Here is a 25,935-nt window from a genome sequence, read left to right on the forward strand (position 1 = left end):
TATTGAAGAAAAATAGAACACTTCCAATCACAGAAATACAATTTACTTTGCATTTGTTTTCAAGTATAAACATATATGTGTCACAGTAGAGGTTGAAATCCAGTAGGATTCGTAATCCTACTAGGACAGATAGGAATTTTAGTTTGTCCTAGGACAAACTGAAATCCTACAAGAAATTAGGATCTGAAGATTAACCCTAACCCTAACCCCCTAACCCCCCCTAACCCCTAACCTACTAGGACAGATAGGATTTCAGTTTGTCCTAGGACAAACTAAAATTCCTATCTGTCCTAGTAGGATTACAAATCCTACTGAATTTCAATCTCTACTGTGATATATGCATATAGAGACACATTTACACAAACAAACAAACAAACAAACAAATAAATAAATAAATAAATAAATAAATAAATATACACAGGGTGGGGAAGCAAAATTTACAATATTTTGAGGCAGGGATTGAAAGACAGTGTATGACCAATTAGTTTATTGAAAGTCATGAGAATTTATTTGCCACAAGAAAATGTACATAATAGAAAATGTTTTTATTCTATGTGTCCTCCTTCTTTCTCAATAACTGCCTTCACACACTTCCTGAAACTTGCACAAGTGTTCCTCAAATATTCAGGTGACAACTTCTCCCATTCTTCTTTAATAGTACCTTCTAGACTTTCTCGTAATAGTTTTGCTCATAGTCATTTTCTTCTTTCCATTATAAACAGTCTTTATGGACACTCCAACTATTTTTGAAATCTCCTTTGGTGTGACGAGTGCATTCAGCAAATCACACACTCTTTGACGTTTGCTTTCCTGATTACTCATATGGGCAAAAGTTTCTGAAAAGGTATGGATAATAGTGTTAGGTATGATTATGACATCAATATATGTTTGGTTTCAAAACAATTGACATAGTGCCTGCTGAGAAAAAACAACTAAATGTTCATTGTAAATTTTGCTTCCCCACCCTGTACATATACACACACACATGCATACAAAAACAACAAATGAGCAAGCACTCGAATTAGAGTGTAGCAAAAAAAAAGATAATTTAACTAGATTAAATGTATAATGAAATGAATAAATTGCACCCCCCCACCCCAAACCCTGCCCCACCCCCAGCTCATCCTGACCAGTACAAAGTAATGGTTGCTAAATTTATAAAATAAGAAATAAAGGCTTGCCATTTCTGGAAAAATGAAACTCGACCTTTTTTTTTTTAATCAGCCCAAGTAATGTGTGATTTTAAAATAGCCTTTATTGTCATTGTCTGTATAATGAGATTAGGAATTTTGGTATTGACATTGTCTGAAACACATCTGTACTGATTACACTGGGTTACAAAAAAATGTTTTTTGCAGGTTGTCTAGGTTTTTTCAACTGAATTAGGACCATTTTGCACCGCTAAATCCAAAAATGACATCTGTTTTTCTCAATCAGGTCAGGTTCTTTTGCTAATTTGATTTTGAAAAATTCGATCTTCTGACAAAATTGATTACATTTTTGTGACTTTATCAGTTGATTTTTTTTTATAGCTCTCACCCAAAAAAAATCATTTTCTAACAGGATTCCTGTTAGGTACAATGGTGTATTCACCGCAGATGTAGCAGAATACGTCGGGCTTATTTTTGCAAGATCTTCTAGTCGAAGCCATTTCATTCACCTGTAATATTAAAAAAAAACATTAATCATAAATTGGCAAAAGTAAAATCTTCAGAACTCATTTATTGCAAGAAATATGAAAGAATTTTGTATCATATGATGTGAAAATGCCCATAAATGTAAGCAAAAATGTTAAAAAGCCAATATGTAGCATAGTTCAGAAAGTTGACCTGATTGAGCAAAATTAATGTGATTTTTGGATTCAGCACACCAAAATTATCCTAAATCAGCTCAAAAAACTGAAACAGTAAATTTGTTGTTGACCAGTGTTATTAAACCTTTTCAAATGCCACATAGGAGCTGCTTTTGTTAAATATACAGAGTGGGGAAGCAAAATTTACAATGAACATTTAGTTGTTTTTTCTCAGCAGGCACTACGTCAATTGTTTTGAAACCAAACATATATTGATGTCATAATCATACCTAACACTATTATCCATACCTTTTCAGAAACTTTTGCCCATATGAGTAATCAGGAAAGCAAACGTCAGAGTGTGTGATTTGCTGAATGCACTCGTCACACCAAAGGAGATTTCAAAAATAGTTGGAGTGTCCATAAAGACTGTTTATAATGGAAAGAAGAGAATGACTATGAGCAAAACGATTACGAGAAAGTCTGGAAGATACTATTAAAGAAGAATGGGAGAAGTTGTCACCCGAATATTTGAGGAACACTTGCGCAAGTTTCAGGAAGTGTGTGAAGGCAGTTATTGAGAAAGAAGGAGGACACATAGAATAAAAACATTTTCTATTATGTAAATTTTCTTGTGGCAAATAAATTCTCATGACTTTCAGTAAACTAATTGGTCATACACTGTCTTTCAATCCCTTCCTCAAAATATTGTAAATTTTGCTTCCCCACCCTGTATATAAAGGCAAAATCAAAAGGACTGACAAACGGCCAAAATAGGCTCAGACCACTAAGGGTTAATATTTGAATGTTTCTGCCAACAGAAAGTACATTGTGCCAATTATTTTATTTGGCTTTTTTGTTGTTGTTGTTGTTGTTGTTTTTCCAAAATACATACAATAAACTAATTGGTCATACACTGTCTTTCAATCCCTGCCTCAAAATATTGTCAGTTTTGCTTCCCCACCCTGTGTAGCCTGCGTGAAATAACTTTAGGAGTGTTTATGCACTGCAAATTATTTGGTTCTTACTAAGATAAAAAAAACAAAACAACAACTTAGATTTAGAAGTGTTAGATAATTTATCTTGTTTTAAGAGTTAATTTCTTATTTGAAGTATACATACATATGTAGACATGCTCAGGGTGTGATTTGTCCCAAAAAAAAAAGGGGGGGTATTTTATTTTTTGGAGTGAGGGGGAGCAGGGCAGCAGTTATATACGTGGGGGTGTGGTCCATAACTAACGTAACTATCGCTAGCATGAAATGGAAGTGAAACTTTACATACTTTCAACGTCCAACTTCTGGTTCTGTGCCTCTCTTATACAGCAGATCTCACACAAAATTAAAATTAAAAAATAATTAAAATGTTAGTACAGTTAGAAATATCTGACGTGTTGAATGAAACCTAATATAAATCAGCAGAAAACTAATGCAGTCAATCCAAAATTGTCTGAACAGATGTTTTAAAGACATGTTTAGTGCAAAGGGAGATCACACTAAATACTACTTTTTACCGCTGTACATACTTCACATCCAGATTTATCTTCATACAGAGACTGAGAAATTCATACACTACAAACAAAAAGTTAAGGATATTTAAAATTTTCTGGGCTATTTTATTCAGTTGGGATTCTTGCACAGCGCTTTTTACTTTTTTGTGTGTGAACTGAATTGAAACATGTTTTTAATGACCAGACATAGTTTTATTTACAAATGGCAAAAATGACAAAAAAAACCCAAGAAATATCCTTAACTTTTTGTTTGTTGTGTATGCGTGGTCATAACTTTAGTAAACCAACAAAACTAATGTTGTCCAAAGACTTCTGCACAGTACTGTATAAAAGCATGAATAAATAAGGAGCATCAGTGAACATCAATCAGACTAATCAACAAAAATTGAGGAGTTTCAGGGCACGAATTTAATTATTTCTTCATCTATTTGCTATTTTCTGCTTGAGAGGGCTACTCAACGGCTTAAATTAGTGTCAAATTCTGCTCTTGTTGATTGTAAAACGTCCAATCAGTGTCAGTTAATTGATCGAATTAATCACACTGTCTGTCGCCACTTATAACCAATCACAGAGCGCATCTTTGACCGCAATGAAGCCTCAGAAATCAGCCTTTAAACAAAAGCAGTGAAATAATAAAACAAAGTAAATAGAGTCTGAATCAGAAATGACTTCACATGGACAGTCTTTCTCAGTAGCTGAAAGTTGGATGTTTACTAATATTTACCAAGTTCATTGTATTTGCTGAGTGGCTTTAAGGATTTTGCTGTGAACTTACTGAACCAGCGTTCTAAAGGCTTTGTTAAAACTCCATTTTTTCCATTTTTTAACGCTTTAACAACTGCAGTCTCTCCGGTGTTACGTTTTAGACTTTACAGCATTCAAATTACAGTAACTCCTGAACCGTTTGCACTATCCACAAAATTCAAATGACGTCGGAAGGCTGAGATCCTGAGCTTTCCAACACTTTATAACACTTTACGGTAGCAATGTGGGACTCTGTTACAAGCAAAAAGGAACTGTTTCAAAGACTTCCACACAGGCTAAAAAACACCTGTAAATAACAAAAAAATGCTCTCGTTTGGTCTTTTTATTGTTTTTTATTTGTTTATTTATTTATTTGGTCTCTTTTGTTTGTCTTTGTCTTTTTGGTTACTCTTACAATTCTATATAAAACTCAATAAAGATATAAGTCACAAAAAATAAATAAATAAATAATAATAATAACAAAAATTATGAAGCCATGATATGGGTATTGAATGTTCAAGACCAAAAAGCACATTTGAGCAGATCTAAAATAGTTGAAAGTTTATTTCTACAATCTCCAAAAGTTTTGTTATGTACATTTACAGTTGTTTCTGGTCATAAATATGCAAAAAAAAAAAAAAAAAAAAAAACTTTTCTTTTTTATTAAAACACACTGTTTTAAGCATTTATTATTGATAGTAGTGATAATTAATGTCCAGATATTGAAAGTTAAGTTATTCCTGAAAACAAAATTCAGACTTGCACACACTTGAATCTAGATTCTGTTCATTTAAATGTTAATTTGTTTTTTGTCTTATTTTGCTTTGTTTTATTTTGTTTCTTTGCATGTTCGAAATAAATAAATAAAGGTGGAAAAGAATTGGCAAAAAAAAGACATTTTCTGACACTTTTAGACTTTTAACCCTAAAACTGTCAAGCAGTATTTGTTTTTCGGGATGAACTGACCCTGTTATCGGTTTTCAACAGAAGGTGCTTGAGGAGTAAAAGTAGGTTATTCCATTTAAGGCATTGCTTATGTGCCATGGATGTTTGGCTGTCTTGCATCACTTTTACATCAGCAGATTTCACTGATTGATTAGTATTCCCTGGGTGCGGAACGGTATCTAATCATAGAAATCAATTTACTGAAGGCTTTTAACCATAATTGTATTGGAATTCATTTTAGCAATAAAGCCCCTTGTAACTCCAGCTATGAAATGGACTGTATTAATATTGTAAAAGATCATCAGTCAGCTTAAATCATATCTGGTTTCTTTACTGTCACTGTTTTATTGTTGTTGTTTTTTTTGTTTTTTTTTTTTTATTGTTGATCTGAAGTCATGACCCGAGCGTTCGCCATCGTGTTCATCAGCCGACTCGCACTCGCACACTCATGAACGAACGTCTACGGTTTGATCCAAGACAAACACAAGTGGCAGGAAAATGAGGTTTGGAGTGGAGGAGTGATGGTTTGCTAAAAGGCTTGTCATTGTGCACAACTATCAAACACCAACATATGGACTAGTTTTTGCAGAATTTTCAATGGCTGTCAAGTGCGCGCAGAGATGAGGAGGACAGCGCTGCCTGACAGCTTCAGAAACATGTTGGCGGTCGCAGGATGCGCGTCAACGCCGAGCGAGGGTTCGGCACGAGCAGTCAAATTATGAGGAGTGATCATGTCACAAGTTGTTTTCTTTCCAAAACAAATAGACTGTAGTTATTTGTCATGTTTATTCCTCAAAATAAATGCTATTGTTGAGCAAATACACTGGTCTAAATCGATTCAACTTGAATATTCAACAAAAGAAAAGTGAATTTTGTTTCTCGCAGGGGAATATGAGTGTGCAGAATTATCAGGCAAGTAAATCACACAAAGATTTTTCCCAACTCGTGTGTTTATTTTCAACTTTAAATGTAAAAAAAAGAAGTCCCAAGATTAAAAAAAATAATAATAAAATTCTGGCTTTAGTGCAATGAAAACTAAATTATGAAAATATTTACATTTACAAACTTTTCACCCAAAAGAAGTGAATAACCAGAAAACAATGTAATTTCTAAAGAAAAATAAGCTAAATATCAACAATATTACTTTTTTCTCTTCATTTTAGTGCAATAAAAACTAAATTATGAAAATATTTACATTTACACACTAGCTTTTCACCCAAAAGATGTGAATAACCAGAAAAAAAAATTGAATTTCTTAAGAAAAATAAGGTAAATTTTAACAATATTATGCCTCATCTTATCACTTATACATGTGCATTACACACAATGTTACACAAACATAATATTGTTGAAATTTTCTAGTTTGGAATGTGGAACTAAAATGAGAATGTCTACAATATTATGTGTCAACTTATTAACACAACTTAAAAATCGGATCTACAAATCCACAAAACATGTAGTAGCAGACAGAATATTGTTCAAATTGTACTTCATTTTCAGGTTGTTCACATTTTATTCTTAAAGGGTTTTTAGACTATTATTGGACTTTAGATCACATGGGGCTCAAACCAGTTCAACACCACAGACTGTTCAGATCTTCAGAGTAATTTTTGCACTCAATAAAATCATGCTGTGGGCCGGATTGGAACCTTTGGAGGGCCGGTTTTGGCCCACGGGCCGCATGTTTGACACCTGTGCCCTATAGCAACCATGTCAGCATGAATGTCCTTGGGGCTAACCCCTTTTTCTTCAGACATTTGATAAGATCACGGTGCTACAGATGGTTCACCAAATGTCTCTGGTACTGCTTTTCAAAGTCCTAAATTTATTTATCCAATGTGGGTTTATCTGGAAGGAAACCATACAATTAGTATCAGGAGAGGTTGAATTTAATGTATGCCAAGTTTCATTGCTGTGGAATAACTCCTTCTTCGTCAGGCTATGAACTTTTCAGCCCCCCCTCGTATATTGCGACATGAGGCTGCTGGATCCCCACTTAAAACTCTGATTTATCATCAACCAGGAAATGGACTGAAGAAATATGCAGAGGAAAACAAAAAATGGTGCATATCTCACCAAATTAAAGAAATGTTGATTCACGTGTGTGTTTGCTAAAACAGCGGGAGTAGTAGTTTTTACTTTACAAATCCCATACATGGTTGATCCACATGGGATGGAGATCACAGATGATGACCTCTGCAATGATTACAAACCACTAGAGGTCCTCAGGTAATACCAGTCCCATGCGAATAGAGCAACAGTCAACCTCCGTCATGAGCCTTTTTCCCACGAAATGCGACCGTTTGTACAATTTCTCCTTCCAAATGATGTTCAGAGTGCTGTATAGTCTGGCCTCACTTTGAGCGCTGGAGTTCTCCGTCTCAACATGAGTCTTATTCAGCGGTGATTGCGTTTCAGTCGAGCACTTGACACCGTACATTTCACTCTTGGTTAGTTGCAGATCTGGAATATGGTGTTGCAGGAGGATAATGGGTTTCTCATAGCTTCACATTTAATTTTTCTCTAGTCTTTTTCAATTAATTTTCTTCTTTTCTTGGCCATGCCTCAGTAGTTTTTCTTTTTCAGGAACCTCGTATCTGTCTGAAAGGCACTTAACAAGTCTCTTCTTTGGTCCATTTTACTGCCTAATGATTATACACACCTTAATACCTGTTCACTTTAGGCCACAGTCCCCCTCATCACACAAATACTATCACGGTACCGTCTTCATCCGCTTATCCGGGTCAGGGTCGCAGGGGCAGCAGCCTCAGTCGCAGTAATGTAGCTCAGTTTAATCAGCTTTGAAGTATATATGGTTTGCAGTTGGAAAATGTAACCAGGAATGATAATAAGATTAGAATATTCATCTAATAAGCAGTGAATCACACATTTACAGGCACGTTCAGGAGACACAGATGAATGAAGGTAAATGCATGCAATACTTTGTCTTTGGGTTGAATAGGGGTGTGTATTGGCAAGAATCTGGCGATACGATACAAATCACAATACTAGGATCACGATACGATATATCACGATTAGGGATGTAACGATATGAAAATTTCATATCACAGTTATTGTAATCAAAATTATCACGGTTATTATTATCATGGTATCATTGAAATTGTGCTCAAAATGTTCAAAAAGTACTTATACACACACTGAAATAATTTAACCAAGTTGTATTTTGAAAAAAAACAACAACAACAAAAAAGCCAAATAAAATAATTGGCACAATTTACTTTCTGTTGGCAGAAATATTCAAATATTAACCCTTAGTGGTCTGAGCCTATTTTGGCCATTTTTCAGTCCTTTTGATTTTGCCTTTATATACAGGGTGGGGAAGCAAAATTTACAATATTTTGAGGCAGGGATTGAAAGACAGTGTATGACCAATTAGTTTACTGAAAGTCATGAGAATTTATTTGCCACAAGAAAATTTACATCATAGAAAATGTTTTAATTCTATGTGTCCTCCTTCTTTCTCAATAACTGCCTTCACACGCTTCCTGAAACTTGCGCAAGTGTTCCTCAAATATTCGGGTGACAACTTCTCCCATTCTTCTTTAATAGTATCTTCCAGACTTTCTCGTAATAGTTTTGCTCATAGTCATTCTCTTCTTTCCATTATAAACAATCTTTATGGACACTCCAACTAGTTTTGAAATCTCCTTTGGTGTGACGAGTGCATTCAGCAAATCACACACTCTTTGACGTTTGCTTTCCTGATTACTCATATGGGCAAAAGTTTCTGAAAAGGTATGGATAATAGTGTTAGGTATGATTATGACATCAATATATGTTTGGTTTCAAAACAATTGACATAGTGCCTGCTGAGAAAAAAACAACTAAATGTTCATTGTAAATTTTGCTTCCCCACCCTGTACTATAGAAACAAATGTTTACTATACCCATGATTGGTATCTTTTTTTTTTCAGCGCAACTTCATCTATCTCATCTGCCTGTTATTTTTTTTCACTTTAACCTACTATAAAAACATAAAAGGCCAGGAAACACAAAAAAATATAAAATCCGATTTGAAAAATGCATATAATTTATTGCATAAATAACGTAAAGATGCTTAACAAACCTTTTCAAAGACTGTAAAAGTGAGTATTGGTTCCAAATATTAGGTATATACAAGTAAATAATATATAATATGTAATCAATTGAAACTATACTCAGATATTTGACATAAAGGCAGATCTTTACTTAGGTGTTTTCTCTGGGAAAAGTGCAGTAATTAAACACGGTTATCATGATAATTAGAATTTTAGAGTAATACTAACCGTTGGCAACTTTACCATGGTTTATCGTTATACTGGTGATCGTTACATCCCTAATCACAATTTATCATGATACTGTTAAAAAGGCAATTTTTTTTATTTGTTTCTGTTTTTTAAATCATTATTTCCTGGAAGAATTGAATTACACCAGAAATCTGCAAAAATACTAAACACATTTTTATTTGATCACAACAGGATCTAATGCAATCACAAAATGTTCCTGTGTTAAAACTTCTATTATATTTTACAGACATTACAGATTAAGATCATGTTCAAATGTTCATATTCTATTCATTCATAACTAACATCAGAACATTATTTTTGTGCAATCCCAACAAAGGAACTAAAATCTGCCTCTCCGACAGTAAAAAGTGCTTTTAGGAAGCTTCAAATAACCATTATTTAATAAAACAATGTTAAATAATAATAAGTAAAATATAAACAATAAAGAAAACCAAAAAACAAAAATGAACCTCTGCCATATCTGCGTTTGAATAAATACCTAAAAATATCGATACAGTACTTTTTAATATCGATACAGTATTGTGTAATGAAATATCGCGATATATTGCTGAACCGATATTTTCTAACACCCCTAGTCAGAGAGCGAACTTTAATTGAGTGCAATTCCAACATTTATTTCAATATAAGGTAGCTCTTTGTTTTGAATAATCCCTAATCGTCCAACTGAAGCAAAAAGGAATTTAAAAGTAAAAATGTGGGTCATTTAGCAACACGAATCTGTCAGATTGTCTGTAAAATGTCCCATCAGAGAGATTTTGAATACCTTGTTTTGACCCAAAACTAGGATCATGGTACCATATATCACGATATATCATGATACTTTTAAAAAGGCAATTTTTGTGTCTTTTTCTTTTTTAATTTTCTAGAAGAATTGAATTACACCAGAAATATGTACAAATACTAAACACATTTTTGTTTGATCAGAACAGGATCTAATGCTATATCACAAAATTTTTCTAATTCTCCTAGTTTCCAAAGGAACTAACATCAGCCTCTCAGACAGTAAAAAGTGCTTTTAGGATGCTACAAATAACCATTATTTAATAAAACAGTGTTAAATAATAATAAATAAGATATAAGCAATAAAGAAAACCAAAACACAAAAATGAACCTCTGCCATATCTGCATTTGAATAAATACCTAAAAATATCAATACAGTACTTTTTAATATCAATACAGTATTGTGTAATGAAATATCACGATATATTGCTGAACCGATATTTTCTAACACCCCTAGTCGGAGAACGAACTTTAATTGATTGCAATTCCAACATTTATTTCAATATAAAGTAGTTCTTTGTTTTGGATAATCCCTAATGGTCCAACTAAAGCAAAAAATGAATTTAAAAGTAAAAATGCAGGTCATTTATCAACACGAATCTGTCAAATTGTCTCTAAAATGTCCCATCAGAGAGATTTTGAATACTGTGTTTTGACCCAATGCTAGGACCATGACACGATATATCATGATGCTGTGAAAAAGGCATTTTTTTTTTTTAATTTCATGGAAGAATTGAATTACACCAGAAATATGTACAAATACTAAACACATTTTTATTTGATCAGAACAGGATTTAATGCTATATCACAATTTTTTTACTTATTCTCCTAGTTTCCAAAGGAATTAACATCTGCCTCTCCGACAGTAAAAAATGCTTCAAATAACCATTACTTAATGAAACAGTGTTAAATAATAATAAATAAGACAGAAACAATAAAGAAAAACAAAACACAAAAATGAACCTCTGCCATATCTGCATTTGAATAAATACCTAAAAATATCGATATAGTACTGATACAGTATTGTGGAATGAAATATCGCGATATATTGCAGAACCGATATTTTCTAACACCCCAAGGGTTGATATTGAAGAAGTAACAAGAAACTAAAACGAACAGAATCCAATAAAAAGGAACATGTTAGCTTTATAATTGTTATCCAAAAAAATGACCATAACTAATAATTCACATACTCAGGATTTCTTACCTGTGTCTTATTAAATACGTTTAGGTGTAAAAAAAAAAGAAAAAAAAAAAAAGAAAAAAAAAATATCAGTCAATAGTTGCTTTTCCATTGACCTTCAAATTGCCCAAATATAACTTATAATATATAACTTATAATTAAATATAACTATAAAAATTAAAAACAACAGTTTCACCAAAGTCTCATTTTTCGATTAAAAGTTTTTGCGCTGGCAAGAGGTGGTTTTTTGGGCATAGCGCAAATGGTATATCACACAAAACTGCAATAGAAAGACCTTTTTTCACAACTAGAGTCAGGTGAATTTAAAAAACAGATGTTGACGGACGTTACAACAAGCGAAGACAAAGAAACATGTCACGGTATGTGTTGACACACCAGGAAACCCAATCATTTTTTAATTTAGTACAAGATAGCGGGGTCATATATAATAATAATGAATACATCTGTAAATCAACACCATATTTATGTTCGTCACCATGTTTATGGAATGACTTCTTATGTCATCTCGCAGTAATAAATAAACAGATCATCACATTTGTGATTTAATGGAAAAACTGACATTATGCACTTCTGTTTTTTTGACATTTAATAAATATCGGTAAAGTTTTGCGCAGATGTCCAATGGAAAAGCGACTAATAAATCAGTGAAATATGTACAGTACAATCCAATCCAACTTTATTTATAAAGCACTTTAAAACAACCACAGTGGACCAAAGTGCTGTACAGAAGAATAAAAGCACAATACAAATTAGCCAAAGCATTAAAAACATTAAAATAAGATAAAATAAAACAAGTTAAAATATAAAAAACAGAAACAAAATGTCAACATTGCACGAGTGTTAAAAGGCCAAGGAGAACAGGTGGGTTTTAAGAAGACATTTACAAGAAGGAGATGAAAGTGAAACCTCAGGAAATAAAGATGCAGACTTGTTTGTCAGACTGGTTTTTGGGTTATTTTATATATTCATACCACACGTTCCTGTTCAGACTAAATGTGAGCCCTTGAATAATTCATGCAAATGTGGCCAATGATGTGTTTTTAGAGGTATTTCACATACCGGGAATAATCATCCATCAAGCAGCATTCTTTTCACATTTTATCTAAGTGGATGTGTATTAGATGTAGTTCATGCCTTCCACGGTGCAAATACCAAGATTTTCTAAAGGATTAAAGAGAAGGAAAGTAGCATGTTTCGTTCTCACATCAGTTAAACAGTCCATCTTTGTCTGAGGTAACCTTGGAGAATAATGACAGTACACTGCAAAAATCTAAATCTTACCAAGTGTATTTTTCTCATTTCTAGTCAAAATGTCTCATCACACTTAAAATAAGACATAATCACCTAAAGAGTAACTTTTCAGGGAGAATGACTTGAGAATTTGCTTGAATTAAGCAAAAAAAATCTGCCAACGGAACAAGTGAAAATTATCTTGGTAAGATTTCTTGAAATAAGATTTTGCAGATCTGTTGTCTAAAAATAAGTTCTTATATCTCACTTACAAGTTACTTTTTAGGTGATTATGTCTTATTTTAAGTGGGAGAAGATACTTTGATTAGAAATGATAAAAAATACACTTGGTAAGATTTAGATTTTTGCAGTGTAGCATTACCTGAATTAAACTGTGTATTCTCCGATAGTACACTGCAAAAAAGGGGTGTATAAAAACAAGATAAAAACACTAAATCTGAGGAAATACCTACTCAAAACAAGTGAAATATCTGTCCATGCAGCAAAATAATTTCACTCGACAAGATTTCTTGAATTACGATTGTTAAATAATAATAATAATAATAATAATAATAATAATAATAATAATAATAATAATAATAATAATGGATTGGATTTATGTAGCGCTTTTCTAGACACCCAAAGCGCTTTACATTATTGACCCATTATTCATTCGCTCTCACATTTACACTCTGGTGGTGGTAAACTACATTTGTAGCCACAGCTGCCCGGGGACAGGCTGACAGAAGCGTAGCTGCCAATTTGTGCCCTACGGCCCCTCCGACCACCACCAAACATTCATACACCAGTGTTAAATCTAGAAATAAGCACGTCTACAGATGTATGAACACTGTTTCTACAATCTGATATATTTACAGCTGCAACTGTTGCAGATGTTCATTAATATGCGCTGTCCCTAATAAAAAATAAATAACTAGAAATGCACTCGGAGAGCACAGCCAAGGCAGATCAGTCCTCCCCCCGATCACCACTAAAATGTTATCATTTGTTCCTTGTGCCAGTATCAACATTTCCTGAAAATTTCATCAAAATCCGCCAGTAACTTTTTGAGTTATCTTGCTAACAGACAGACAAACAAACCCCAGTGAAAACCTAACCTCCCTGGTGGAGGTAAAAATAAAAATAAAAAATTAACTCTTAAAACAAGATAAATGATCTAACACTTCTAAATCTAAGTTGGTTTTTTTGTTATCTTGGTACGAACCACATAATTTGCAGTGTAGCGGATGCAGACTCTTTCCTGTGTGTCTGTTTGCAGGTGAATCTGGGCAGCCACCAGTATCTGTTCACTGTCGACGTGAATCCGTCTGAAATGCCGTGTCTCTGCCTTCGACACGATGTCGACGCTCTAGTGTGGCAGCCACGTCCGGACCAACCCAGCAACATGTGGGAGCATGTAGCTACATTTAACGCCTTGGGTAAGACCTTGAGCTGCTGACATATTTCACAACATTAAAATGATGTACATTTATTTTGCACTTTTGAAGGGGCTGTATGTTGTATTTCTACTTTCAAATATTCAAAAATGATCTAAAATTATTATTATTAGAGTGTTTAGAATTAAGATCTGAAGTTATGAGAAAGATGACAATATATAAATATGAAGTGAATATTTACACTGATGGTCTGATTTCAGTGACCACTAGAGGGAGTAGTGAAAAAAAAAGTATTAAATGTCTTGAATTTACAAATCTGCATTTAATACCTTAAAAAATATTTAAAAGTTGTTAAATTTGATATGGTAGGTCTTAAGTTATGTTGCCATAAACTGCCATAAATGTGTTTAACCCTATAATACCAAACGTATCATATTTGATACATGAGTTTTTAAGCCCTCTACATGATCAGTGTGATATTTTTTGTCTTGAAAAACCTGCTGTATACAATTAAATACATGCAATACACAGATAATCCACCGGGGGGAGGACTTCATTCACCAGAGGCCTTTCCAGTGACACTAGAAGATTAAATTAATGAGGAAGGAGGCAGAACTTTGACAATTTTGAAAAGGAATTACCAATTTGTTAGACATGTTTGTGTTATATTGTGTTTTTGTTTGTTCAAAAATAATATTTGAGCATTGAGACCTGATGTATCAAATATGATACAAAATTGAAACTCATACATTGAAATTGATATTTGAAAAAAAAAAATTTTGGGTTGTTCAGAAGGACCAATAAAAGCTCCACTTTCAAAGAACTGGAATTTTCTGTCAATGATTTAATGGTTCAGGCTTTACAGGGTTAAATTTGTCTGTTAAATGTCCAAGCTGCAAAGACAGTAATGTTAGTCTACTTGATTCCACTCGTTCCAACCCGATAATTTATACTGAAATTAGGAGCCAATTATGGTTAACTTTGCAGCCCCGGTGAGAAATGACTGAATGGTGGGAACCAAGGCATTGGAGTAAATAAATACATTTTCCTAAATTCTAGGATTCACAAATTTTTGCCAGTATGGATGTAAAATAGGCATTAAATTCTGTTCTAGGTAGTCTGAAAAAGGTCTTAAAAAGTGTTTAAATGTAACTTGTAGAAACCTGTAGGCACCCTGGATCTTGCTTTTTAACAGCTTATCAAAGCTCAGGTGTAATTCTAAGTATAAGTGTTACTTTACTTTAACTTTTTCAAAACATAGTCACGATACACTTTTTGTCAGTGTGGCTGTGAAATATAGGCTGTGAAACTGGCATTAATTCTGTTCTAAGTCTTAAAAAGGTCTTAAAAAGTCTTAAATGTAACTTGTAGAAACCTGTAGGAACCCTGACTGAGTCACTCTGCTGGTCTTCCATGGTGAAGAAAACTAACACTACGTCAGAAAGTGGCCAGATGGGATGAGAACCGTTAAGAAACAACATTTAGTGTCAGTGAACGTGACGAAGTGTTAAAAGCTAGAAATGGACACAGCTCTAAAAGAACAGAATGGAGTTTGATGCTAAAATCACAGTGTTTCTTCTACACAGATGAGTTTAATTATGAGGCTTATGAAGGTATAAGGTTATTATGGGATGTTATTATCTTTGCTAAGTTGCCGTTTGTTTATTTGATTCCAAACAGATCTTTAGTTCAGCTGCTGACAACACAAACCGGACAGAAAACAGAGGTTATTTATAGTTTTACTGTGGCCGTTTTCTGTGTAAAAACAGAGCTAAGCTAACACAGCTATAATGTAAACTATCAGCTGATGCAGCATGTGAAAATTATAAGACAGTGTTATTTCTACTGGCTTAGTTTGAGGAAGAAAACTTGATGATAACATAACACAGATATGTTAAGAATGAGTTTTACACTTTATTCAGTGAGTCCTACAGTCTGTGGATACGTATGTGGGTGCTTCGATGAAACTGCTCCTAAAATCAGGACAGAGGGGCTAAAAATTCAAACCAGATGTAGACTAATGTTAAGAAGCAAGTTTGGAAGCACTTTGGGTCTATTTTAAAAATAAATACTTAATGAGATCAAAGAGAAACTATTTTTCAGATAAAACACATTTTATTTGACGTGTACAAAAATCCGCATGTAACACGGTCAAAAGGACACGAAAATTACACGCTACTATTGTTTTGAATATCTTTTTCTTCTCTCACAGGTACATTTTAGGATTCAAAGTAATTATGCAAGGCAGAGGGTTTCACAAAAATGACTGCTGTTGCAAAATCATTCACAATTTATTTGTGTTTAAATGGGCAGGTTCCGCATGTAACGCAAGTGGATACGATGGGTTACACACAAAACCTGGAATGAGACTGAGATTCATGAAAAACCTGCATGTCTGGATTAGAAAATCCACTAGAATCATCAAATTTAGCACAGTGTCTTTATGTATAGCGGTATATAAGACCATTTACAGCCATGTTTTCAGATCGAATGCACTGACACCTTGGTAGCTTTTCATGCCCTAATTTTGGTCCTATTTTTGGCCCCAATATTTGATTAAAAATTCATTAATTTTAGGATGGCTCAGAGCAAGAGTTTAATTTTTTTTACATTTATCTGAGGTCATCATTAGGTACATCCTGGGGGGAAGTATGTCTAAATTTCTCTTTTATTATTGGGTCTAAAAAGCGCCAGGTACCAAAATGAACCCAGTTTCGTAGAAGCACCCATATGTAAAAAGCATTGCTGCACATCAGTTGTCATGCAGACCTGTACTTCAAATTTTTAAAATAAATACTCACTGAGATAAAAGAGAAACTATTTTTCAGATAAAACACATTTTATGTGACGTGTACAAAAATCCGCATGTAACACGGTCAAAACGACACGAAAATTACACGCTACTGTTGTTTTGAATATCTTTTTCTTCTCTCACAGGTACATTTTAGGATTCAAAGTAATTATGCAAGGCAGAGGGTTTCACAAAAATGACCGCTGTTGCAAAATCAGTCACAATTTATTTGTGTTTAAATGGGCAGGTTCCGCATGTAACGCAAGTGGATACGATGGGTTACACACAAAACCTGGAATGAGACTGAGATTCATGAAAAACCTGCATGTCTGGATTAGAAAATCCACTAGAATCATCAAATTTAGCACAGTGTCTTTATGTATAGCGGTATATAAGACCATTTACAGCCATGTTTTCAGATCGAATGCACTGACACCTTGGTAGCTTTTCATGCCCTAATTTTGGTCCTATTTTTGGCCCCAATATTTGATTAAAAATTCATTAATTTTAGGATGGCTCAGAGCAAGAGTTTAATTTTTTTTACATTTATCTGAGGTCATCATTAGGTACATCCTGGGGGGAAGTATGTCTAAATTTCTCTTTTATTATTGGGTCTAAAAAGCGCCAGGTACCAAAATGAACCCAGTTTCGTAGAAGCACCCATATGTAAAAAGCATTGCTGCACATCAGTTGTCATGCAGACCTGTACTTCAAATTTTAAAAATAAATACTCACTGAGATAAAAGAGAAACTATTTTTCAGATAAAACACATTTTATGTGACGTGTACAAAAATCTGCATGTAACACGGTCAAAACGACACGAAAATTACACGCTACTGTTGTTTTGAATATCTTTTTCTTCTCTCACAGGTACATTTTAGGATTCAAAGTAATTATGCAAGGCAGAGGGTTTCACAAAAATGACCGCTGTTGCAAAATCAGTCACAATTTATTTGTGTTTAAATGGGCAGGTTCTGCATGTAACACAAGCGGACACGATTGGTTACACACAAAACCTGGAATGAGACTGAGATTCATGAAAAACCCACATGTCTGGATTAGAAAAACCACTAGGATCATCAAATTTAACACAGTGTATTTATTTATAGCGCTATATAAGACCATTTACAGCCATGTTTTCAAAATAAAATGCACTGACACCTAGGTAGCTTTTTCTGTCCCAGTTTCGGTCCTATTTTTGGCCCCAATATTTACTTAAAAATTCATTAATTTTAGGATGGCTCAGAGCAAGAGTTTAATTTTTTTACATTTATCTGAGGTCATCATTAGGTACATCCTGGGGGGAAATATGTCTAAATTTCTCCTTTATTATTGGGTCTAAAAAGCGCCAGGTACCAAAATGAACCCAGTTTCGTAGAAGCACCCATATGTAAAAAGCATTGCTGCACATCAGTTGTCATGCACACCTGCACTGCAAATTTTAAAAATAAATACTTACTGAGATCAAAGAGAAACTATCTTTCAGATAAAACACATTTTATTTGATTTGTACAAAAATCCGCAAGTAACACGGTCAAAAGGACACAAAAATTACACACTACTGTTGTTTTTACTATCTTTTTCTTCTCTCACAGGTACATTTTAGGATTCAAAGTAATTATGCAAGGCAGAGTGTTTCACAAAAATGACCACTGTTGCAAAATCATTCACAATTTATTTGTGTTTAAATGGGCAGGTTCCGCATGTAACGCAAGCGGACTCGATGGGTTACACACAAAACCTGGAATGAGACTGAGATTCATGAAAAACCTGCATGTCTGGATTAGAAAATCCACTAGAATCATCAAATTTAGCACAGTGTCTTTATTTATAGCGGTATATAAGACCATTTACAGCCATGTTTTCAAAATAAAACACACTGACACCTAGGTATCTTTTCATGCACCAATTTTAGCCCTATTTTTGGCCCCAATATTTGATTAAAAATTAATTAATTTTAAGATGGCTCGGAGCAAGAGTATATCTTTTTTGCATTTATGTGAGGTCATCATTAGGTACATCCTGGGGGGAAATATGTCTAGATTTCGCTTTTATTATTGGGTCTAAAAAGCCTGCAAAGTGTCAGGTACCAAAATAAACCTAGTTTCATAGAAGCACTCATGTACGTTAGTTGTTTTGGTAGTTCTAAGTGTTCTAAGAGTGTTTGGAATATTAGTGATAATCAGAAGCTTTGTAACAACACATCATGGGTCTCTCTTTTAGAAAATCTATTTTTAATGTTATATTAAGTGAAAATGTGGCTCTGCAGACTTAATGATATTGGATGTCTGTTTATCCTCATGGCGTATCCTATTTATGTGTCATGCATATATTCTACATCCTTAAATAAGACTCTCAGTGAACGCCTATTTAGATTTCTAATTTTGCAGTTTCATGCTCACTTGTGTTGAAATATGAACTTCCATGACTTTACTTACGTCCCCTGTCGAGCTGTAGTGCAGCAGTAAATAGATGACAGGAAGTAGTAAATGACTGTAATAAAACTGTAGTTAAGACAAGAGGTAATTTGCTGACATGTCTTACAGCCCACAAGGGTAAAAAAAGAAAAAATGAGCGTTTGAGAGGAGGATCTTCAGCTCTGGCCTCTTAATTTAACTCAAGATCTCCAATCAAACAGCTGTCAGTTACGTCCATATTTAGTGAGTCATCAGGTTTCAGCTCCGTCTTTTGCAAATCGATCTGTTCACCCGCTTATTCTCAACTACAGCGTCTGGAACCGGTTGGATTTCAATTTTCCATTTTGACATGTTTGACGTTTTCCTTTTGCCTTTTTTTAACACCGAGCTTTTTGCCAATCTGCCTGTTCCTCTACTGGATATATCATCCAATTTTAGAGTACAGATGGATCTCTGTGGACACTTTTAGAATTTACCTCAGTCAGCCAAAACGAGGCTCAGAGGAAGGTGTTTTGAACGTTGAAATCAAGCCTGTTAAGATGTGAAAGAAAGGAGTTTCTCATTGTAGGTACGCACACAAATTAAAAAAAAAAAAAACATAAAGTAAGAACAACAATGAAAAGTATGTGCATATTCAGCTGTGGGAAAGCAAAGTACAAACATAAATATATTTAAAAAGAGGTATAAAAAAATCTAAATAGGTATATGGAAGATAAGGGATAAAAATTGCTAAACACGAGATATTATACGTTGATATGGATATTTCTGTAGTATATGTGTGTGTTTTATATATTTTTATGGATGTGAATGGATTGGATGTGCATATGAATTGCAGGATATTGTATATATTAAAATATTAGAGATGATTTATAAAGTAAAAAATAATATTGTTCCAAATAGCATTCAAGATTTCTTTAAATTAAAAGAGAGTAATTATAATTTCAGAGGTCTTTATATTTTTGAATGGATTAAAGTGAGGACGAAGGTGAAGTCTAGATGTATTTGGGTTGTGGGTGTGAAATTATGGGATGGACTTGATGAATTTGAGTTGTTCACTTCTCTGACAAAGTTTAAAAAATGCCTAAAGTATAGGATCATTCAGGAATATTAACCCTATAACGCCCAACGTATCATATTTGATACATGAGTTTTGAAGCCCTCTACATGATCAGTGTGATATTTTTTTCTTGGAAAAACCTGATGTATACAATTAGATACATGCAATACGCAGATAATCCACCGGGGGGGAGGGATTCATTCACCAGAGGCCTTTCCAGTGACACTACAAGATTAAATTGATGAAGAAGGAGGCAGAACTTTGACAATTTCGAAAAGGAATTACCAATTTGTTAGACATGTTTGTGTTATATTATGTTTTTGTTTGTTCAAAAATAATAATGTTTTAGCATTGAGACCTGATGTATCAAATATGATACAAAACTGAAAGTCATACATGGAAATTAGTATTTGAAAAACATGTTTTTGGGTTGTTCAGAAGGACCAATAAAGGCTCCAGTTTCAAAGAACTGGAATTTTTTGTCAATGATTTAATGGTTCAGGCTTTACAGGGTTAAGATGAGATGCTCGATGCTGTACACTTTTAATTTAATGTAAGCAGTGGATCGGGGAAAAGGAGAGGCAAAACTAGAAGCACTCGGAGAGCGCAGACCTCCGCCAAGGCTGATCAGTGGCCCCCCCCGTGGGCCCCCCCACGCCAAGGAGGTTATGTTTTTGCCAGGGTTTGTCTGTTTGTCTGTCCGTTAGTGTGCAACATAACTCAAAAAGTTATGGACAGATTTTGATGAAATTTTCTGGTCTGCACCCCCCCCCCCCCGTGGGCCCCTCACCCCCGATCACCACCAAAATTTAATAATTTCTTCCTTATCCCATTTCCAACATACCCTGAAAATTTCATCAAAATCTGTCCATAACTTTTTGAGTTATGTTGCACACTAACGGACAGACAAACAGACAAACAAACAGACAGACAGACAAACAAACAAACGCTGGCAAAAACATAACCTCCTTGGCGGAGGTAAAAATAGCTTTTGCTTCTAGCCTAGTCCTTTTTTTTTTTTTTATATTTAACCCTCCGGTATCCGGGTGCGCCTTTTAGACACACTTTGCACTTCATTTTAAAAAACTTAATATTATTTTTCACAATGTAAATAAGGTTAGAATTCAAAAGTTGTTCATTTTTGCATGATCTTTAAAATTCTGCCCACCAACTAAAATTTGCACATTGTAAACAAAAGAAAATTACCAGACTAGCATCTGTCTCCCAAGTGTGCCTAAAACGCACTATTTCTTCCATTTGATATGTATGATTGGGGCTGACCTTGATTTACAAAAATAAAATCAAATTAGAGCAGAAAAATAAATCAATATATAATATTTAATAGTTTGATTTATAGGTGTGCATTTTACACACACTTGGTGACAGATGCTAGTATTTTTGAACATTTGACCTAGCACCAAAAATAATCATGCAAATTAACCAATGCGAGTTAATCATTGACATATGCCAGGATGAAAAAATCAAATAATATGTGATCCACTTTTTATGTAGTATATTGAAAACATTTTTTTGTTTTTTTCCATTCCAAAAAATGGTTTGTTTACAATACAAACACAGCATTTAAAGGGTTAAAACATTTGACAATTATTGAGTATTTGGTATTTTTATTTACGGCTCAAGTTGATGAAATAGAAAAAGAAGTGTAAAAGAATTAAAAACAAACTGTATGAAAAAATTTTTGACATTATTCCACAAGTGTGCCAAAAAGGCACACTTGGTGCCTTGCTGGATGGGATACCAGAGGGTTAATATATGTATTGTACTAAGTGCAATGATTAATGTACAAACCAAAAGAAACAATTCATTCATTCATATGCATGAGTTAGATGCACTGAAGTTCATGCACATCTTTACAGCTATGTTGTGTTTTCAGTGTTTTGAGTTCATCTTCTGTATCAAGGACATGAGAAAAAATGTTTCCTTGTCCATCCTCGGTGCCATTGAAAGTTATCCATAGACATAAAAACACAAATGCAGAACGCTCAGTTTTTCAAGCAAATAGAACATGTAGACTCATATCCTAAAAAAAGTGAATATCCAATAGGGCTGGGTAAAAAAATCGATTTAATCAATCTTAGATCGATTTCGTTTTAATTTTGCGGAATCGATTAATAGTGGATGAGATCGATTTTTCAGAGCAGAGCCGGGAGTACACGGAAGCGCGGCCGGCTCCGTCTTGCGAACCCCTGGGGAAGACAGGTCTTGGTCTCGCTTGCGACTGCTCTGGCACGGAAAACACGCGGAGGAAGGGTAGGGAAAACCCCTCCAGGCCTCAAGCGCGCACATCCCCCCACACACACACACTGAGTAGAAGCCACCAGCCATAAAACAGAATAAAGATGACAAAGAAGTCCGTTCTGAGCCACTGTAGAAACATGGCAATGTCTTATTTAAGAGCAGATTCAGCTACTTCCTGCTGAAATGTTATATTTATTTCCTTTCTAATATCAATATTGATACCAGTATTGATGTGTTGCATGACTGCGGTACTCAAATAATCAGGTTACAACTCAAAATTGTATTTTGATATCACTAAATTAATCTGAATCAATCAATTAATACTGAATCGAATCGATATTGGATCGAATCGAATTGAATCGCGATTAATCGATTCAGAACCTTATGAATCGAAATCGAATCGATGATGGAAATTGGCCATGATACCCAGCCCTAACGTCCAATATAGTTTTATGATTTTTGTAAAGGTCTGGTATGTAAAATGAGGTGGATCTAATTGCAGAAATCAAATATAATACAATAATCACCTGAAAATTACAATCTTTGTGTGTCTAGACCTGTGAAAGTCAAATTACACAGGGTGGGGAAGCAAAATTTACAATATTTTGAGGCAGGGATTGAAAGACAGTGTATGACCAATTAGTTTATTGAAAGTCATGAGAATTTATTTGCCACAAGAGAATGTACATAATAGAAAATGTTTTTATTCTATGTGTCCTCCTTCTTTCTCAATAACTGCCTTCACACGCTTCCTGAAACTTGCGCAAGTGTTCCTCAAATATTCGGGTGACAACTTCTCCCATTCTTCTTTAATAGTATCTTCCAGACTTTCTCCTAATAGTTTTACTCATAGTCATTCTCTTCTTTACATTATAAACAGTCTTTATGGACACTCCAACTATTTTTGAAATCTCCTTTGGTGTGACGAGTGCATTCAGCAAATCACACACTCTTTGACGTTTGCTTTCCTGGTTACTCATATGGGCAAAAGTTTCTGGAAAGGTATGGATAATAGTGTTAGGTATGATTATGACATCAATATATGTTTGGTTTCAAAACAATTGACGTAGTGCCTGCTGAGAAAAAACAACTACAGGGGTTGGACAAAATAATGGAAACACCTTAAAAAATCAACAAAATATAATTTAATATGGTGTAGGTCCGCCTTTTGCGGCAATTACAGCCTCAATTCTCCGAGGTATTGATTCATACAACTTGTGAATTGTTTCCAAAGGAATTTTAAGCCATTCTTCAGTTAGAATACCCTCCAACTCTTTTAGAGACGATGGCGGTGGAAATCGACGTCTTACTTGAATCTCTAAAACTGACCATAAATGCTCAATAATGTTGAGGTCTGGGGACTGTGCCGGCCATACGAGATGCTCAACTTCATTCGAATGTTCCTCATGCCATTCTTTAACAATTGTAGCTGTATGGATTGGGGCATTATCATCTTGAGGTGAAGGTGTTTCCATTATTTTGTCCAAACCCTGTAAATGTTCATTGTAAATTTTGCTTCCCCACCCTGTATGTTTGGAGACGACCTGAAGCAACTGAACTTTTTGTCTTTGTGTTGTTCTCACCTTTATTCAAGGCCAAATATTTCAGAGCAGGCAGCAAAAACAATAGCCTTTTATATCTTTACATTGACTTCAGATTTGTGCAGGTCGAATAGATGGAAGCAGAAAATCACGAGGCCACAGAGTCGACCTTCAGCCATCATCAGCCGGTCACTATTTGCATTTTCAGCACCAGAAGTCACTGAGTGTAGTCTGCTCACATTTTCATCAATGAAAACTAAATCCCTGTGACCTTCTCTGAATGAAAATCTAAAGGAAAATGGAACTGGTCCATTTCCTCCACCGGCTTATGCCTCCTGCTTCATATTTCCTTCCCTTCATTTCATTTCCTCCTGTTTTTCTTTCTTTTATATTTTAGGTTATGTGCAGGCCTCCAAACGCGATAAGAAGTTTGCGACCTGCGCTCCAAACTTCTCCTACGCCTCACTGTGTGAGTGTCTGCGCCGCGCGTTCATCTACAGGCAGCCTTCACCCGTGGAAACCGTCCTCTTCAACAGGAAGCAGGGTCGTCAGATCGGACAGGTTGCTAAGCAACAGGTGGCCAGCCTGGACTCAGACAAACCAATCCTGGGCTTCAGAGCAACCAACGAGAGACTTTACATCCTGACCTCCAGTAATCTGTTTGTGCTGAAGGTCAATAATAATTAAATCTGGGACTAGGTACATATTAATCTAATTAAAGCAGGTGAGATCATTCCAAAGTCAGGATGTGTTTTATGTCTGACAGCTCAGTCTGTACCTACGTTTGCTTGTTTCTGTCTTTTTTTTTTGTTCGTATAAATCATATATGAGCTGCAAAACATCTTTAAGAGCAAAAACTAGGGCTGGTCTTGAAGAATATGGTAATAAATGTCAAATATTAGAGCAGATTTCCAGAAAATTCATTAATAAAAGATACTGAAATGGTTAACCCTTTCATGCATGAGTTATGAGAGCCTTAATCAAGATTTTTTTTTTTCCTGAGTGGTTTTATTCATCTGTAGGCATGAAAAAATAATGTCATTGATTTTTTTTTTTTTTTTTTAACCTATTTTTCATAGAATTCCAAAAATGTCCACTCAGCTGAACACCACACATTTAATTTTTTAAGCAAAGAAACATGCATTTACTGACATACTGTGTGAAAACCATGAAATAAAAATGTTTTTAACCTCCCGAGACCCAGCAATGCATTTTGTCCTCTGTAGGGGACAAAAGTTTAACAGTTTTATTTGCTGTGCATTGCAAAGGACATTCCATTAAATTAATAAATAAATAAAAATGATTTAAAAAAAATGTCTCAGAAAAAAAAAAAAAGTTGCATTATGTGGTTTCCAATCACAACAATTGTTTAATGGAAAAAAGCGAAAATTTTCACTTTCCTGGGTCTCAGGAGGTTAATGCTGCTAATCTGATGTTTTCTCACATTTGAACATACTATAATACTAGTTATTACTCAGATAATATGCAAAAAAAAAAAAAAAAAAAAAACTCTGTTAATTACAGTCTAATAACAATTAGCAATTGATTTAGATAAAAGAATAGGAAACTTACAGTAATGGTATAAATCGTCCACTGTGTTGGCTGATATGGAACTAAAACAATAAAATCCATGAATATACAAGAGAACAGCTGGAGAATAACTGCCCGCTGTAGTGACCACTATGCATGAAAGGGTTAAATGCTTGAATTTGGGCATGAATCACACTTTCTGACTCCGTGTGTTTCGGTAACATTGTTTCCTGTATGCACTGTGCTGTATTAATTGTCTGCATTGTCACAAATATTTGTAATTCTCGGATTTCTGAGTCATAAATCCACGTGTAAGCATTTATATCAGTGAGTGGATTCTTTGGCTGCCTGTGTTCCACTGATAGTCGGTCTCATATTGTATCAGATGGTCAGTGGGGGGGGGGGGGGACTGAGGAAATCCCTCTCCTTG

At 34.5% G+C, this 25,935-nt stretch overlaps 1 protein-coding gene across 1 annotated transcript in view; it reads left to right on the forward strand.

Annotated features, from left to right (window-relative positions):
* The window catches only part of nudcd1 (NudC domain containing 1), a 106,989-nt gene extending 82,071 nt beyond the window's left edge, over positions 1-24,918 (forward strand). Inside the window, exons 9-10 of the mRNA XM_030147011.1 lie at positions 13,792-13,951; positions 24,373-24,918. Coding sequence (XP_030002871.1) covers positions 13,792-13,951; positions 24,373-24,662 — 450 coding nt within the window. The 3' untranslated portion in view covers positions 24,663-24,918. The remainder of the gene's footprint in view (positions 1-13,791; positions 13,952-24,372) is intronic.
* Positions 24,919-25,935: the final 1,017 nt, after the last annotated feature.

The sequence above is a fragment of the Sphaeramia orbicularis genome, chromosome 11, assembly GCF_902148855.1.
Source record: "Sphaeramia orbicularis chromosome 11, fSphaOr1.1, whole genome shotgun sequence".
NCBI lineage: Eukaryota > Metazoa > Chordata > Actinopteri > Kurtiformes > Apogonidae > Sphaeramia > Sphaeramia orbicularis.